Genomic DNA, 17,261 nt, shown 5'->3' with positions numbered 1-17,261 from the left:
CATGTCGAGGCCCATGGGAAAAACACCCCCAGAGTTTATTCACTGAGCATCTCCTTTTTCTGGTGGGTTTCCTCCACTACTCAGTCAGACTGGGAGCCTTGTCCTGACCCTTCCCTATAGAAGAGCCACAGAATCAGTGACCTCCCACTGACAGGAAAGCTCTGCCTTGTGCCCTGCAGCTCCACACATGCAAATAAACCAGAATCAAAAGGAAGTCATGCTGGGGTGTAGAATGTCATCTGCCTCCTTGTTCTGGGTTAGGGTCTTTGTGAAGAAGGTTCCCCACCCAGACACACATGGAGTCCCTGCCAGTCTTCCTCTACCTGTTGGCCATTCTCCACGGTGAGTGACCTTGGAATGACAGAAAAGGGTGATGATGAGTCAATGTGTCTGTGTTACTCACAATGGTCCCCTGTTTCCAGGTGTTGAAGCCAAGGATCACATTGTGCAATGGGGAGAGGGGACAGTGGTCTCCTCGCAAAAGCTCAGTCTCGCTTGTGCCACCTACACACTTCCAGTTTCTGAATCTTCTGTGTCGTGGATCCGCCTTCGTCCAGGAAAGGGGCTGGAGTGGGTCGGTGTAATATGGGCTAACGGAAACACCAACTACAGCCCCAACCTTCAGTCTCGGGTGAGCATCTCCAGGGACACAGGAAAGAACCAGGTGTTCTTACAGCTGAGCACTGTGACTGCTGAGGACACAGGCATGTATTACTGCACCCAAGACACTGTGGTCCAGATTCACTGGGAGCCCAGACATAAACCTCCCCTGCAGGGGACAGGAGGGGCTCAGCTGCAGAGGGTGTTCAGGAATCACCAAGTAAGTGTCCAGCCACAGGGGAAGGTGTACAGTGTGTTGAGGAGGGGCTTCCTGTGGGATCTAGAAATTCCTCTGCTCTCTTAGCTCTCAGCTGCCACCATGGACACTTTGTGGCCTATTTCTTGCTGCTCTAATTCCTCACATTCTCACTGCAGCCTTGGAAGGAGGAAGTAAATTTCTCAGTTTACAGATGAGATTTTCCAGTTAACAGTGAACTTTCCTCTACCATTTTCCTATACAACATGATTTTCCTCTGGACTAACAGCAAGTCCTGAAGAATCTAGTTGCCTCTGTGATTGAGACATATTTCCCATAAAGAGAAACCCCACCGTGGTCCACGTATCCTGCATACCTAACTCACACTCTGTCCAGTCAGACAGGCTCACAGAGTCATCACATGGTCCTCTTCCCTCAAACAGGTGCACACTATACCCACAAGGGCCCCTTCCTCAGACAGGCTCACCCTGTTCCACATGGACCCCTTCTGTCTGACAGGAACATACTGTCCCCACATGAACTCCTTCCATCAAACATGTTCATACTGTCCCTAAGTGGACCTCTACAGTCAGACAGGCACATACTGTCCCCACTTGGTCCCCTTCCCTCAGACAGGCACACATTGTCCCTACATGGGCTTCTTCCTTCAGATGGGTACACACTGTCCTTATGTGGGCTCTTTCTCTTAGACAGGTAGACACTGTCCACACATGGGCCCCATCCCTCAGATAGGCTCACTCTCTCACCATGTGGGCCCCCTCCCTCAGATAGGCACACAGTGTCCCCACATGAACTCCCTCCCTTGGATAGGTTCATATTGTCCCCAGTCTGGTGTAATCAGGACTCTGTTCCACCAGGAGTCTGTGTCTAAAATTAGCATTCAGACCTAAATTAGTACAGAGGAGAAAATTTACAGATTACAATGGATTTTGGAGGGAAAAAAGAACATCAAAACCAAATAACCTGATTCAAATTAAAGTATGATCGTTGAAATAAGTTATTGCTACGTTGGTCTTAATTCGAATTATAAAGTTTTACAATGAGAAAGACATTATTAAGAGGCTCAAAAGACAAGCTACACAATGGAAGAAAAGATTTTGTAAACACATATCTTATAGAGAACTGACATAAAATACTCAAAGAATTCCTAAACTTAGCTATAAGATAAAAAAAAAAAACACAATTCAAAAAAAAGGCAAAAATATTAACAGATACCTGATCTAAAAAGATATACAAATGATAAATATGAGTATAAAAATGTCCAACCTCATTTTCCATTAATGAACTGCAAATTAAAATGTCAATGAAATACCACTGTACACCTATCAGAATGGTTACAATTAAAAGAAAATTATAATATCAATTTCTGGCAAAAATGTAAAGCAGCAAGAACCATCATTCATTGCTAGTGGAAATCAAAAATGTCACAGCCAATTTGGAAGAGAAAGTGGCAGTTTCTCACAACACTAATAATAGCACTGTACAATCACATAATAAATATTTTCCTTGATACTCCAACTCCCTCAGAACACTCCTTTCTGTTCTTGGATATTGCCCTCTCTGAAGTCATCCAACCCTAGAGCTTGCTATGTAAGAGAATGACCTGAAAATAGGGCCTCTCCCTCTGCTGATGAAAACATGCCTAGCCCAAACCCAGCAGCTCTGAGAGAGGAGCCTGAGCTCGAGGATTCCCAGGTGTCCCCATTCAATGATCTGTACTAAACACAGATGAATCACCATGGAATCTGTCCTGAGCTGGGCTTTCCTTGTAGCTATTTTAAAAGGCAATTTAATGGAGAACAAGAGATGTTAAATATGAACAGGTATGAGTGACAGAAACAGTGCCGATGTGTGCAGGGGTTTCCTGACAAGGTCTGGGTATTACTTTTTCAAAAAAAAATTGAAATAGGAATTTGACAAGGGTTGCTGATGTGTCTATAAATATCCTATTCTATCAGGAGTATTTGTTTAGCTCACTAAGGCAAAGAGAATCACATTTAAAAAGGTATTTCTAGGGCTTATAAACATCACAATAGTGAGGAGCAGAAGGCAGATGGTTTCATTAATATAGTGGGTCTAGAATTATGGGAGAAAAACTGATCCTAGGAATAAGACATTCAGATGTCAAGCCTGGGTGACATTGTCTGGCCTGGATGTATAAGAGCAAAGTGGTGGTTCAGAGGTGGTTGCATGTGTGCATGAATCCCATTTGATCAGAAATCAGGCAGTAAAGATGAGGAATAATGGAGCTGCACAGAAAATGCATACATTCTGTAAGAAATTTTATTATGCAGAGTTCAGGTTGAAACACAAATTTATTGAAAACACAGATTCCTGTGAAAGGTGATGGAAGCTGTGAGTTTATCAACAGCCCCTTAACATTCTTATTATCAGAGGGATGAGAAACACAGCCCTGGATCACTCATCAAAGGCCTGATCTGAGAACCAAGAGTCTTTTTTACTGAACATCCTGGGGGCTTAATACCACCAGACAGTTTCTTGGAGAAATTATCTCCTGTGTTAGAAACCAATTTCACAGCTGCCCGTAGATACTGACACTGATGAATAATGACAACAATCCTGCTCTCAAGAGTTATCATGGGCTGTGTTCGGTGCCTCAGGGGACCAGAATGTAGTCAATGCATATGGTCAGAATCACATGGGCCCCAGAAAAGGTCCGGGTGATCTCTAATCCACTCAAACCTGAAGTCACAAGAAGTGTCATGCAGTGGATGCTGTGCTCCTCAGTGGGAATAGCCCTGTCTGCAGAGTGTTTATGAACATTTCATAATGATGTAAATGTTCAACAGGGGTTAAGACTTGAACTCTCAGCATTCTAGGGTTGTGTAGACCCTGTGTCTTTTCCTTCTTACACTAGCCCAGGTCTTCATCTATAAAACATTCTGCCCCTTGAATATGCAAATGTGAAGCTTATTGAGTTAAATATCATGTCTCTGTCTCCCAGAGCATAACCCAGTAACCACACACACTCTCACCCCTTCAGAGTCCCCTGAGAACATTGGTCAATCCCATGGATTTGAGCTGGAGAACCCTCTTCTTTGTGACAGAAGCTACAGGTAAGTTAGTCTCCAGTCTAAGAGCTGAAGAGGGGGTTACAGCCACTCAAGGGAGAAATCATTCAGTCATGTCTCATCACGATGAGAGACAAAGTTAGATCTTGAGAATATCCCAGGTCCGGCTGGTGCAGTCAGGGGCTGAGATGAGGAAGCCTGGAGCATCAGTGAAGATCTCCTGCAAGGCTTCTGGATACACCTTTACCAGTTGCTGTATGCACTGGTTGCAACAGGCTAATGGAAAAGGGCTTGAGTACATGTGACAAACATAAACAGGCAGTGGTGGAACAAGCTATGTGTAGAAGTTCCAGGACAAACTCACCAGAACTAGTGACATGTCCTTGAGCACAGCCTATATAGAGCTGAGCAGTCCGGGCTCTGAGGATACGGCCTTGTATCACTCTGCAGAAGACACAACATGATAACCACATCATGAGCGTGTCAGAAATCCTGATGGAGAAGACAACTGTTTTCAAGTCAAGGAGATTACAGGGACAATTTGGGTGATAACTTCCTTAATTAAGTAATTGAGAAAAAAAGAACAACAGAAACATGTATTAATTCTAGATGAGGAACAATGGGAGCCAACTAAGCATACATAAATATGGTATAAAATTCTATCATTTGGAGTTCAGGAATGACACACACAGTTAATGAAAGCACAAATTTTCCCTATAACAATTATCCATAAGCAAAATTCATAGGGAGGGGAGAGGTTCAAATGAAAAAAGCGGATATAAGCATTCACATGGAGGCTTTTGTTTGAATCTAAGTTTTTAAGTCAGTTGGGTGTATATCTTGGAACATAATTACTAATTACATAGTAACACTACATTTAATGCCACAAGAAACTGTCACACTGTCTTCCAAAGTGTCTGCATCATTTTGCATTCCCTCAGCTATGAATAAGAATTCCTAGTGTTCCAAATTCTTGTCAGAATTTGGTATTGACAGTATTTTTTATTTTTGCCATTTTGATAGGTTAGTAGTGCTATTGCATTGTTGTTTTAACCTACATTTCCCTAATGAAACATCATTTTGAATATCTTTCCATATATATTTAGATAAGAAGTCTGTTTAGATCATAGACCCATTGCCCATTTTTTTAATTACATAGTTTATTTTCTTTCATTCAGTTTTAAGTGTCCTTGTATATTCATGATACAATTCATTTACAAAATATATTATTTGTAAATGTTTCTCCAGGCTGTGAGTTTTCTTTTCATTCCCTTAAAAATGTCTTTTGTAAAACAGAATGTTTTAGTTTTGACATAGACCAATTTATCAATGTTTTCCCTTCCATGGATCATGTGTTTGCTGTTAAATCTAAAAACTCATTGTCAAAGCCAAAGCACTGTCATGGATTTAATTGAGACCCCCAAAAATATATCTTGACTTGGCTAGGACATATTTTCATTTATTGTGTTGTTACCCTCCAATTTGTGATCTGATATGATTATCCTCCATTTTGTGATGTGTAGTAAATCCTGAGCTCTTTGTGTTAAAGTTTACAAGAGCTAAAGTCAGACCTTGGGTATATCTCACCTGAATTTAGAGACCATGTCAAGAAGATATTATATACATTGAACACTAAAGACTGAAGACCAGACAAGTTGTGGAATGACATCAAGGACATCATATATGAAGAAAGCAAAGGGTCATTAAAAAGACAGGAAAGAAAGAAAAGACCAAAATGGGTGTAAGAAGAGACTCTGAACTTACTCTTGAATGTGGAGTAGCTAAAACAAAGGGAAGAGATAATGAAGTAGAAGCGCTGAATAGAAGATTTCAAAGGGCACCTCGAGAAAACAAAGTAAATTATTATAATGAAATTTGCAAAAATTTGGAGTTTAAAAGCCAAAAGGGAAGAAGACCATCAGTGTTTCTCATGCTGAAAGAACTCAAGAAAAATTTAAGCCTTGAGTTGCAGTATTGAAGGAGTCTATGGGCAAAATGTTGAATGATGCAAGAAGCATCAAAAAAAGATGAAAGGAATACAGAGAGTTACTGTACCAAAAATAATTGGTCCATGTTCTACAATTTTAAGAGGTAGCATATGATCAAGAACCAATAGTATTGAAGAAGTCTAAGCTGCACTGAAGACATGGGTTAAAAAAACATGGCTCCTGGAATTGACGGAATACCAATTGAGATGTTTCAACAAACAGATGCAGCGCTGAATGTGCTCATTCATCTATGCCAAGAAATTTACAAGATGGCTACCTGGCAAACCAACTGGAAGAGATCCACATCTGTGCCTATTCCAAAGAAAAGTGATAACAACAGAAATTATTGAGGAAAGCATTAATATCAGACAAAAGTAAAAATTTTCTGAAGATCATTCAAAAGTACATGCAGCAGTACATTGACTGGGAACCGCCAGAAGTTCAAGCTAGATTCAGATGAAGACGTGGAACAACTGATATTATTGCTGATGTCAGACGGATCTTGGCTGAAAGCTGAGAATAACAGAAAGATGTTTACCTGAATTTTATTGACTATGCAAAGGCATTCAACTGTGTGGATCATGACAAATCATGGATAACATTGAAGAATGGGAATTCCAGAACACTTAATTGTGCCCAAGAGGAAACTGTACATAGGCCAAGGGGCAGTCATTGGAACACAACAAAGGGATTCTGGATGGTTTAAAGATGTGCATCAGGGCTGTATCTTTTGCCATACTTATCCAATCTGTATGCTGATCAAATAAACCAAGGAGCTGGACTATGTGAAGAAGAATGCAACATCAGGATTGGAGAAAGACTTCTTAAAACCTGTGATATGCAGATGACACAACCTTGCTTGCAGAAAGTGTCGAGGACTTGAAGCACTTACCAATGAAGACCAAAAACTATAGCCTTCAGTATGGGTTACACCTCTACATAAAGAAAAGAAAAATCCTCACAGCTGGACCAATAAGCAATATCATGATAAACAGTGAAAAGTTTGAAATTGTCAAGGATTTCATTTTACTTAGATTCTCACTCAACGCCCATGGGAGCCGTTGTCAGGAAATCAAACAAAGTGTTGCTCTGGGCAAATCTGCTGCAAAAGACCACTTTGAAGTGTTGAAAAGATAATATGTCACCTTGAGGACTAAGATGCTCCTGATTCAAGCCATAGTATTTTCAATTGTCTCATATGCATGAGACAACAGGACTGTAAATAAGGAACAGAGAAGAAGAATTGAATTATGGTGTTGATGAAGAATATTGGATATTCTAACAGAAGAATGAACAAATCTGTCTTGGAAGAAGTACAGCCAGAAAGTTCCTTAGAATTAAGGATGACGAAACATCATCTCACATATTTTGGACATATTATCCGGAGGGACTAGTCCCTGGAGAGCATCATATTTGATAAAAGGGTCAGTGAAAAAGATGAAGTTCCTCTGTGAGATGGCTTGACACAGTGTCTGTAACGATGGGCTCAAGCATCACAATGATTGTGAGGATTGTGCAGGACCATGCATCATTTAGTTCTATTGTGCGTAAGGTCGCTATGAGTCGGAACGGACTAGAAGACACCCAGCAACAGCACATAGGAGAGTCATTTCTACTATTTTCCTTACTTTGAAGCTCTCTTTGAAATGGATGTTCTCATACATAAGAAAATCAGTTCCTTGGGATTCTTTTTCTATCAGCATTTGTGCACTGTGCTCATCTTAGGTATTTCAGAAATTTGTAATAGGAATTAAGAGTCTATCATAACTGACTCATAACTGTTCTTCTTGTTGCAAGGTAGACTGATCCAGGTGTATTTGGAGGATTTGAGCCTAGGAGTGGGGAAGCTTCACAGATCCTCTCATTTATTTGTTCAGTCTTTGAATAATGTGATCAATATTTAGGCATTGCTCTCAAGAAAGGTAGTTTTACTTTACATTTCTGTTTTACTGTGTAATATTGTGGAATTTGTCACACATTTATGATTTCTTATGTTACAATATTAAAATGATGGAAGCTTTTGTTATACAGTGGATAGCTTCTAGAACAAATTATGAGGAATTACTTGGCATGTTAGTGACCAGCAGAGAGCAACATAGTCCTGAGGGACAAGGAGGACCTAAAACACAAAGCTCAACCCATACCACTAGTGCTTATTAAGATCCCAGAGAAAGTGCAGGTCAGTGATAGGGTCTGGGTGGGTTTGATCAGCACAGGACCAGACTCCTTCAGGGTGACCTGGGAAAGAACCCCTGTGAAGAAAGCACAAGATAAGGGGGAAGCCAGTTCACGTGGATAACAGGAATATTTTCACCCCTGGTGATTGCCTGACCAAAGCACTCACATGAAAGGATGGTCAGTAGTAGGAGAGTGGAACAAAACATGTTCATGGTGGAAAACAGGAGTCACTGATGCAAGTCTAGGGTACAGCTTTTCAACCCAGGAGAGAGTGGGGCTTGCGGAAGTTTGCATTCCCTTTAAACAGATTTTGACCCTATAGAGGAAACCCTGGTGGCATAGTGGTTAAGAGCCACTACTGCTAACCAAAAGGTCAGCAGTTGTATTCCATCAGGTGCTCCTTGGAAAATCTATGGGGCAATTCTTCTCTGTCCTATAGGGTCTTTATGAGTTGGAGTTGACTCGATGGCAATTGGTTTGTTTTTTTGTTTGTTTGTTTTAAAACAACAAATACATTCAGTATCTAATGAAATAATTAGCCTAAATGTGAGTGGCTTCAAGTTTAGTTAATCCAATGGTCCATGTACCCAGGGAGTTTCTTTCCCTAATTTTCTACTCTAATACACTCAGTATGTTCAGCTTCACACTCCAGTTGATCCCCATTGTCTGTGGACATGGTAACAGCTGTCAAGGGGGTCACATGGCGATAATGACTTTGGGCTGGGGACTCACAGAGGTAACACTTCTTCTATATCATGAGTCATGGAAAAACACATCTCTGATGGGGAGGATGAAATTACATTTATTAGACTGACCACTTTTAACATATGATTTTAGATACCTCATTTCCTATAAGAGGTAGTTATTTCAATTATTCGTGGTTTAGTATGAAAAGACTGAATAATAAAACAATGCTGTTCATATTACTAATTATTTTTTATACTCTGTTATTCTATTTCCCACAACCTAAGCTTAATTACTTCCAAGAAGTTATGTAGCAGTTATTTAAAATCTCCTTAACTCCACTCCTAGATATATACTCTAGGGATCTAACAGAAGTGACAACAGACAAATGTATATCTATGTTCTTCATAGCACTATTCATAATAGCAAAAAGATAGAAACAACCCAAGTGCCTATCAACAGATGAGTGGAAAAGCAATATGTGGTACATAGTCAATGGAATACTACTTGGTTAAGAAAAATGAGTTCCCAAAAGATCTTTGAACATGAATGAACCTGGAGGACCTTATGCTGAGTGGACTAAGTTCATCTCAAAAACCAACAAACAAATAAATATTTTATATTCTCACTTTTATGACATGACGTGAACAAGTAAATATATAGAAACAAGTGTTTGTTAGTCATTACCAGGATGTGGGGGAGGTTCACTCTCTAGATAATAGACATATGTTATCTTTGGTGACAAGAAAGGTAAGACCAAATGAGGGTGGAACATACACAGCTGGACAAAGGTAAACAATGTCACTAAAAAGTACACAAGAAAAAAGTACAGCTGGTAATTGCTACAGCATATATAGTTTTGAAACAACCAAAAATATATGTATGAGTATATATGTATGTTGGCATATATACAAATGTGCAGAAATATGCATGTATGTGTGCATATATAGATGTAAGCATAAGTATATGCATCTATGTGACTGCATGCACATATATTCTCATTTACAATAATACACACAGAGGGCACAGTTATGGATACTGCTTAGACATAACCAAATACCTTACAGGATTAGATTTCTGGGTTAGACATATTAGACCAGTCTTGTGGGGCATCTCAGTCAATTGGTATAATATAGGTCATTAAGTTATGTTCTACATCATGGTTTGTTGAATAGTGTCTTGGGCCTGAAAACTTGTGATCAGCCACCTAAGACACAACTATTGGTCTCTACTCATCCACAACAAAAGAGATAGAAGGAAATCAAAGACTCACAGAAGAAACTAGTCTACAGGACTAATAGCCTACACGAAACACTGCTTCATCTACCTTGAGACCACAAGAACTATATGATGCTCAGCTACCACTATTGGCCATTCTAATGAGATACACAATAGATAGATCCTGATAGAATGGGAGAAAAATATGAAACAGAATCTCAAAATCCGAAAAAAAAAAAAAAAACCAACAACAAAAGACCTATTGGACTGGTTGAGACTGAAGGACTCCATGAGACTTGTCCTGAGATCCCTGAGATTTTCAAGGTATTTTAATTGTTAGGTGTACCTCTGCTATATCCTCCTATGTTCCACTAAAGGGTACATTTGTCCTTAGCTTTTTACAGTACTGAGTTAGGAGTTCTGTCTACGGTTCTATCTCTGTTATTTTTGACTTCTAATTTGTCACTGGTTTTAGGCATATTGAAAAGTTTTAAATATCTGAATGCTTATTCTAGCTGGTTCTCCCTAAGGTAGATAACTTTGCATGTCTGATAGAGTCGCTGTGTCTCCTGTGGGTTTGACTGTAGCCCAGACTGCATTCCTGGGGCTGGATTCCTTCTTTGCCCTATGTAGAATTTGGTAGTTTTCTCTGTGGTTAATTGCGCATGTGCAGGAATTTTCCACTGGCCCCCAGTGCAAATGGAGGTGGTGTGGCTCAGATTTCCTGACACAAGGGTAGGGAGTGCTTTATGTCCTTTCCTCATGGATTACCCTGTACTGGCACTCCCACAGTGTCCTGTTGTTGAGATTGAGCCAGTTCTTTGCCATCGTATTGCCTCTTTGTCTTAGTCATCTAGTGCTGCTATAACAGAAATACCATAAGAGGATGGCTTTAACAAAGAGAAATTTATTTCTTCACAGTAAAGTAGGCTTAAAGTCCAAATTCAGGGCGTCAGCTACAGGGGAAAAGGTTCTTTCTCTGGTGGCCTTCTCATCAATGTTCCCCCAGACTACGAGCATCTCTGCACAGGGACCCCAGCTCCAAAGGATGCACTCTGTTCCACGCACTGCTTTCTTGGTGGTAAGAGGTCCTTCTGTCTCTCTGCTCCCTTCTCTCTTTTATATCTCAAGAGATTGCCTCAGGACACAGTCCAGTCTTATAAACTGAGTCCTGCTTTACCAACACAGCTGTTGCCCATCCTCCCTCATTAATATCAAAGAGGCAGGATTTACAACATACAGGAAAATCACACAATACCTGCAATCACGGCCCAGCCAAATTGAGACACACATTTTTGGAGGGGCATATTTCAATCCATGACACTCTTTGATGTATTTTTCTCACCCAGGCTGAAGAACAAGTCCCACAGTGGCTCTTCAATGTGCCTGGCTCCTAGAGACCATCTACCTTCCTCTCAGTTAAATTCAACAGTACTCTATCACTGTGCCTCAGCCTCCTGGTGTCCCCTCCCAAGTGGCCCATTAACTCACATATCCTAGCAGTGCCACCTTAATCAGACTACAGCTTCCACAGTTTAGCTCCTATTTCTTTGTTCAGAGTGTTGTCTGTCCCTGTCCCAACATGAGTGATATGAGCTGAGTCCTCCAAATGCCAGCAGCTAGAATCTCCCCATTCCTGTGCTGCCGCTGCAGGTCTTCTCTCCTGTTTCTGGACTCACGTGGACTCTCCTACACTTCAGCAGCTGTCCAGAGCTCTGAGATCTCAGTTTGTGCTTCTTTTTATTTGTTGCTCAGTGGGTAAGTTGCAGGGGGATAAATGGTAGCTACTACTTAATCTGCTATTTTGCCCCACCCTCTCATTTTAATTTAGCATTTTATGATAGTATTTATAGCTCCTCTATTGACATATTAATGATTTTCTTTTTTAATAATCTTTTTATTGTTACCCCTTAGTTGATAATTTGCATTTTTTAAAATAATTTTACTCTACCTTCCAATTGTATTTTACCCCTTCTTGTGTAGTGTAAGGGTATTATAATAGTACATTTCTGTCAAGCCAATGTCTGAGGTCAGGAAAAAAAAAAATTACACACAGGTGTTTTGTGGAACAATGCTTACTCATATAGAGAAGAGACAGAGCAATGTCAGCTTCAATAGTTATCACTGGTCCCTGAGGGTCAGGGGTCTCACTAGGCAGCCAATGCAGGGGTAGTGGTCTGCACACACCCCTCTTTTGTTCTGCAGTTAAAGGAGGACATCATTCCCTCCCCACCAGTAACAGATATAGAGATAGGGTTGTCCAGCTGGCAAGTGACATGCATGCACAAGCAGCTTCTGGGAATGTTGACAAGTGATCAGGCAAGATATAAGGGATGTGTTCTAGGCTGCCAGCTACTTTGGGTGTTTTTGGTTCAAGAAGCTCTGGGAAAGGCAGCCATCACACAAGTTCACCCCATCCAAGAAGTCAGGCTGACACATGTGGTCCTAAGCACATGGTTCAATTGTGGGCCACAGGGAAAAGTGGCAGATTGCACTTGGACTGAGCGGTTCCACGATTTCTAATTCTTCTCTCCCATCCCTTGTACCTTTGTTATTCTATTCACTTTTGCATATGCTACAAACATACAATGCATGGCTATTATTATTGTTTTAAGAATTATCTTCAGAGCAAGTAAACCACTAAAATATCAAATTTAACCTTTATTCCATTTTTAACACATTGTGTAGATTCACGTTTCTGGGTTATATCATAATCCCTCTTCCTGTAGAGTATTTTTAATTATTTCTAGAAGGGTTGTTGTGCTGACAAGGATTTCCCTCAGTTTCTGGCTATCTAAAAAAAGTTTGCCTGTAATTTAATTTTGTTACTATGTCTATTATGGCAAATATATATGCAAAAATAATTGCCTTTTCAATCTTTTTCACGCGTACAATTCAGTAGCATTAAATTTGTCATGTTGTTCAGCTATTACCATTATTTATCTCAAAGTTTTCCCATCACACTTAACAGAAGCTCAGAGTATAGAATTCTAGGTTGAATATCCCACTTGTCCAACACAAAATATATGACTTCATTATTTTCTTGCTTCAATAGTTTTGAGTAGAAGTCTCCTTTAAATGTTTTCCCTGGTCCTCTGTAAGGAATGCAACCTACACTCGCCTCAGGATGTTCTTTGTCTTTCAGCATAATTTTCTTTTTCAATCATTATTTATTGTGGTAAAATATACACAACATAAACTTTTCCACTTTAACTGACTTTAAATGTTAATGCAGTGACATTGATTAGATTCAAAACATCATTCAACCTTTACTACAATCTACTTCCAAAACTTTTTCATCACCCCAAACAGTAACTCTGTATCCATTAAGCAAAAACTCCCCAATCTCCCCTATTCCCAATCCCTGGTAACCTCTAATCGACTTTCTCCCTTTTCTAGATATTTCATATAAACGGATTCATACAACATTTCTCCTTTTGTGTTTGGCTTATTTTACTTAGCGTAATGTTTTTAAGGTTCATCCACGTTGTAGCATGTACCAGGACTTAGTTCCTTTTCATGGACTCATGATATTCCATTGTAAATATATACCACATTTTGTTCATCAAGTCATCTGTTGATGCGAACTTGAATTGTTTCACTTTTTGACTACTGTGAATAATGCTGCTATAAAAATTAGTGTGCATGTATCTGCTTGAGTCTCTACTTTCAATTATTTTGGGAATATACATAAGAGTGAAACTGATGGCTCATATCTCTCTGCTGGAAATACCTATTGCCCTTGCAGTTTGTCTACTTTTTCTTAAGATCTTTAAACATATCAATCTTACTTACTTTTATATTTCATGATTAGTTTTATAGTTTCAACATATGTGTCATATGTGAATCTCATTTTGATAATGTGTCAATTATGACTGTGTTCTTGCTTTTTGGTATTGCCCATATAGATATTTCATTGCTGTTGAAAGATGGCATGCAATACAGTAGATGTTGATACATTATTTTATGTATTATATTTTTCTTTTGGATATGATCACACCCTACCTCCAGTTAGAACTTTATTGTAGAGGTTTGTATGAATCTATTCAGGACTGCATTTGGAGTTATTTTTGTTCTTGGCTGAGTTAAATTTTGTTTCTGCTACAAGCACCAGAGGCTTCATATTCTTCTAGTAACATCTCATTTGTTTTCCTTTATGCTTCTCTTTGGTCTTCACTTTGTGCTCTTTCCAGAGAGAATCTGTCTCTCAACTTTCTCTGGTGCACCCCACTGTTATTTTTATCTGATGATGGTTAGTGTTGTGGTGGAGTTAGCGCTAAGGGGTATTTCTCTGATCTTTTGATTGAGCCTCATTCTCAGGTAGACATTGTGTACCTGGGTCTGGAATGTGGCCTTCCATGTGTTCCTGCCCCTCCTCAAGAGACAATGCTGGCCTAGCAGCTATTCCTCCCCCTTTCTATGGAAAAGAGTGTCTTTTATTCCAAATTGTTCCATTCCTAGCCGCAAAAGATTTTTGCCAGTATCCTCAGCTTCTAGTTTTTATGTCCTTCCCCTTCACATTGAAGGCTTTATGCCTTATCAAAGAAAAGGGAATTGATTCTGAATATAGTTTCAGTGATGTCCTCTATTACCCCATTTCCTATGGGATTCTCCCTGTACTTGTAAGATACGGTTTTTGATGACTTTCTCCCTATTAATTGTTTTGTTCTGTATTAGGGCCAGGAGAGGTACTTCTGGCTGTATTTTGACAGTGGCTGTTCTTCTGCTACCCTAGCCATCATGTGGGGAGTGAAGCAGATAGCTTTTTGTAGATTATCCCCAGTCCTAATGTAACAGTCTTCAATAAAGCAGATATCCCCCTAGGTCTGCGGCCCCTGGGAACATCACACTCTAATTCCTTTAACACACTCAACATTCAACTATTAAATGTTTTGAGATCAATCTTCTTAGATTTTAAATGCCATCTGGTGGCATCTGCCATAGTAAGGTAATACCTGAGTCCTTTTTCTCCGTGGAGGCACCTGTCTCTCTCAAAGTATGATTTTTTTTCCTGTGATTTCAGTTCACTATTCTGTTGAAGCTGTCCATTTGCAGTTTTTGCATGTTTGTTATTGTTACTGTTGTTGTTGTAACAAAATGAATTCACTTTTCTTTTTTCTCTTCTCTAAATCTTCAATCTGAGTATTAGCTTTCATTATAATAATAAGGAACTGGAAACTATCCAAATATGCATGAACAGGTGAATAGATAAATAAATTGTGGTATATGCATACACTAAAATACTGAGCATTAAAATCAATCCATGCTTGTTAGATAGAAAAACATGGATTTATTTCCATATACGCATGTGCAAAATTATGTGAGTAAAGGATGCAAATAAATAAAATACATACTGTCTTATATCATTTAGATATAAATAAATTATGGCACATGAAATAATATGATGGGAATTATATGTTCAGCCTATCACAATCACATGAAAAAAATAATTGTTCCTAAATGTTATCATTGCCACCGAATACCCCCAGGATAATCATGTCTGCTTTGAGGCACTGCCCTCTATGAAGGCATCCAACCATAGAGCTTACTATATAGTAGAAGGACATGCAAATAGAGCCCCTCCTTCTGCTGATGAAAACCAGCCCAGCCACAACACTGCAGGTCTTGGACATGAGACCCAACCCTGGGATTCCCAGGTGTCTCTCTTCAGTGATCCAGACTGAAAACAGACTAATCACGATGAAGTCTGTGCTGACCTGGGTTTTCCTTGTTGCTATTTTAAAGGTCATTTTATAAATAACAAGAGATATTGGGTATGAGGGAGAGAAATGGTGGATATGTGATTTTTTTCCTAGCCAAGATGTCTCTGTGTTTGCAGGTGTCCAGTGTGAGGTGCAGCTGGTAGAGTCTGGAGGAGTGGTGTGGCAGCCTGGGGGGGGGGGGTGTCCTTGAGACCTTCCTGTGAAGCTTCTGGATTCACTTTCAATAGCTACTGGATGATCTGGGTCCACCCATCTCCAGGGAAGGAGCTGTACTGGGTTGCAGGGATTAACCCTGAGAGTGGTACTAAGAACTATGCAGAATCTGTGAAGGGCTGATTCACCATCTCCAGAGACAACACCAAGAACACACTGTATCTGCAAATGGACAGCCTGAAAGTTGAGGACATGGCTGTGTATTACTGTACAAGTGATACAGTGAGGGAAAGTGAGAGCCCAGACACAAACCTGCCATGCAGGGAAGGGGCTGGACTATAGGGGGCACTCAGGATCCACTGAGCACAGATTCAGAACCAGGAGAGGCTGCAGATGGAGTACAAGGGCTGGTTGACTGATGTGTTCTGGGGATTCTTCTCCATGTCACAGTTTCCCCAGAGAATCAACTTATTTATGATTCTGTTCCTACCCTTCATGTGTGTGAATTGAAAACATGTATTGTAACAGAAGGAAGCATTCTCACCTGTAGAATAAAAAGCTTGTCTCTTTTGAGGGGAAATGACTCTGTCAGGGGACACCAGGATCAGGGTTCTAACGAAGCTCAGGTAAACCTGGCAAGTTTTTTCCAATCGTAATCAAGGCAGATTGAGTCACTGGATGGCACAGACATTGAAGTGATCAACTACTGGCTGAAAAGCTGAAAGATTGGTTGTTCAAACCCACTCAATGGTGCCTTGGGAGAGAGGCTAGATGATCTGCTTCTGAAATGTCATACTCAAGACAGAGACCTCAGTAGCATTCCTCAATAGTACACTATTTGGGATTCAAGTTTGAGCCAAGAGTGTGGATAGGTCAGTGTCAGCAACATAAAAAGCAGAATGAGGTTCACATTTGACCCTCCTCCTCAAACACTTGTCTGTACATTACACTCAGCAGTGGTCTAGAGTCTCTCTACCTCCTGGTTTATTTTCTACCTCCCTAGTTCAGCAAGGTCACCTAATTCATGGTTATCATACAGTTTATATTTGCTAATGCAAGCCTGTTCATGTTATCGATAACTTTATTAAAGAATATGTGTTAGCCTGGGTCCTTCAATGTGAAAAAAAAAAAAAAGAGAAGATTAAGCCTATGAGAATTTTATTTGGAAAGCAATTGTATGAGAGAAAATGCAGAGGAGGCCAGGGAGGCTGGTGGAGCTGTTAGCTCATGATTCAAGTTTGACCCTGAGGGAAGCCGAGAGAGAAGGATGGTTGGGTGGAAATTTCCTAAACACGTGTGCAGTCCAATAGTTGTCCAGGAAGATCATCAGGTGTCCTTGATCCAAAATCACCCTTTAGAGAAATTCTACATCTCTCATAAAGGGACCTGACTTAGTATGACTAATCCTCCTAGATTTTGAGAGAGGATATCTCTCAGGGCTCAAGACTTCTACAAAGAACAAGTGATG

The 17,261-nt window shown here is 40.0% G+C and overlaps 1 pseudogene and 1 gene segment (V, D, J or C); both read left to right on the top strand.

Moving 5' to 3' along the window:
* The first annotated feature begins 241 nt into the window (after positions 1 to 241).
* Positions 242 to 3,797, top strand: LOC111820847 (immunoglobulin heavy variable 4-59-like). The segment is given in 3 exon segments: positions 242 to 342; positions 423 to 820; positions 3,783 to 3,797. Coding segments are annotated over 3 exon segments (459 nt in total).
* LOC101361437 (uncharacterized) lies at positions 3,571 to 16,139 on the top strand (annotated as a pseudogene).
* Positions 16,140 to 17,261: the final 1,122 nt, after the last annotated feature.

Source organism: Trichechus manatus, unplaced genomic scaffold (genome assembly GCF_000243295.1).
Source record: "Trichechus manatus latirostris isolate Lorelei unplaced genomic scaffold, TriManLat1.0 scaffold00053, whole genome shotgun sequence".
NCBI lineage: Eukaryota > Metazoa > Chordata > Mammalia > Sirenia > Trichechidae > Trichechus > Trichechus manatus.
Note: the sequence above shows the minus strand (reverse complement) of the source record. Positions and strands in the feature narration are given on the sequence as shown.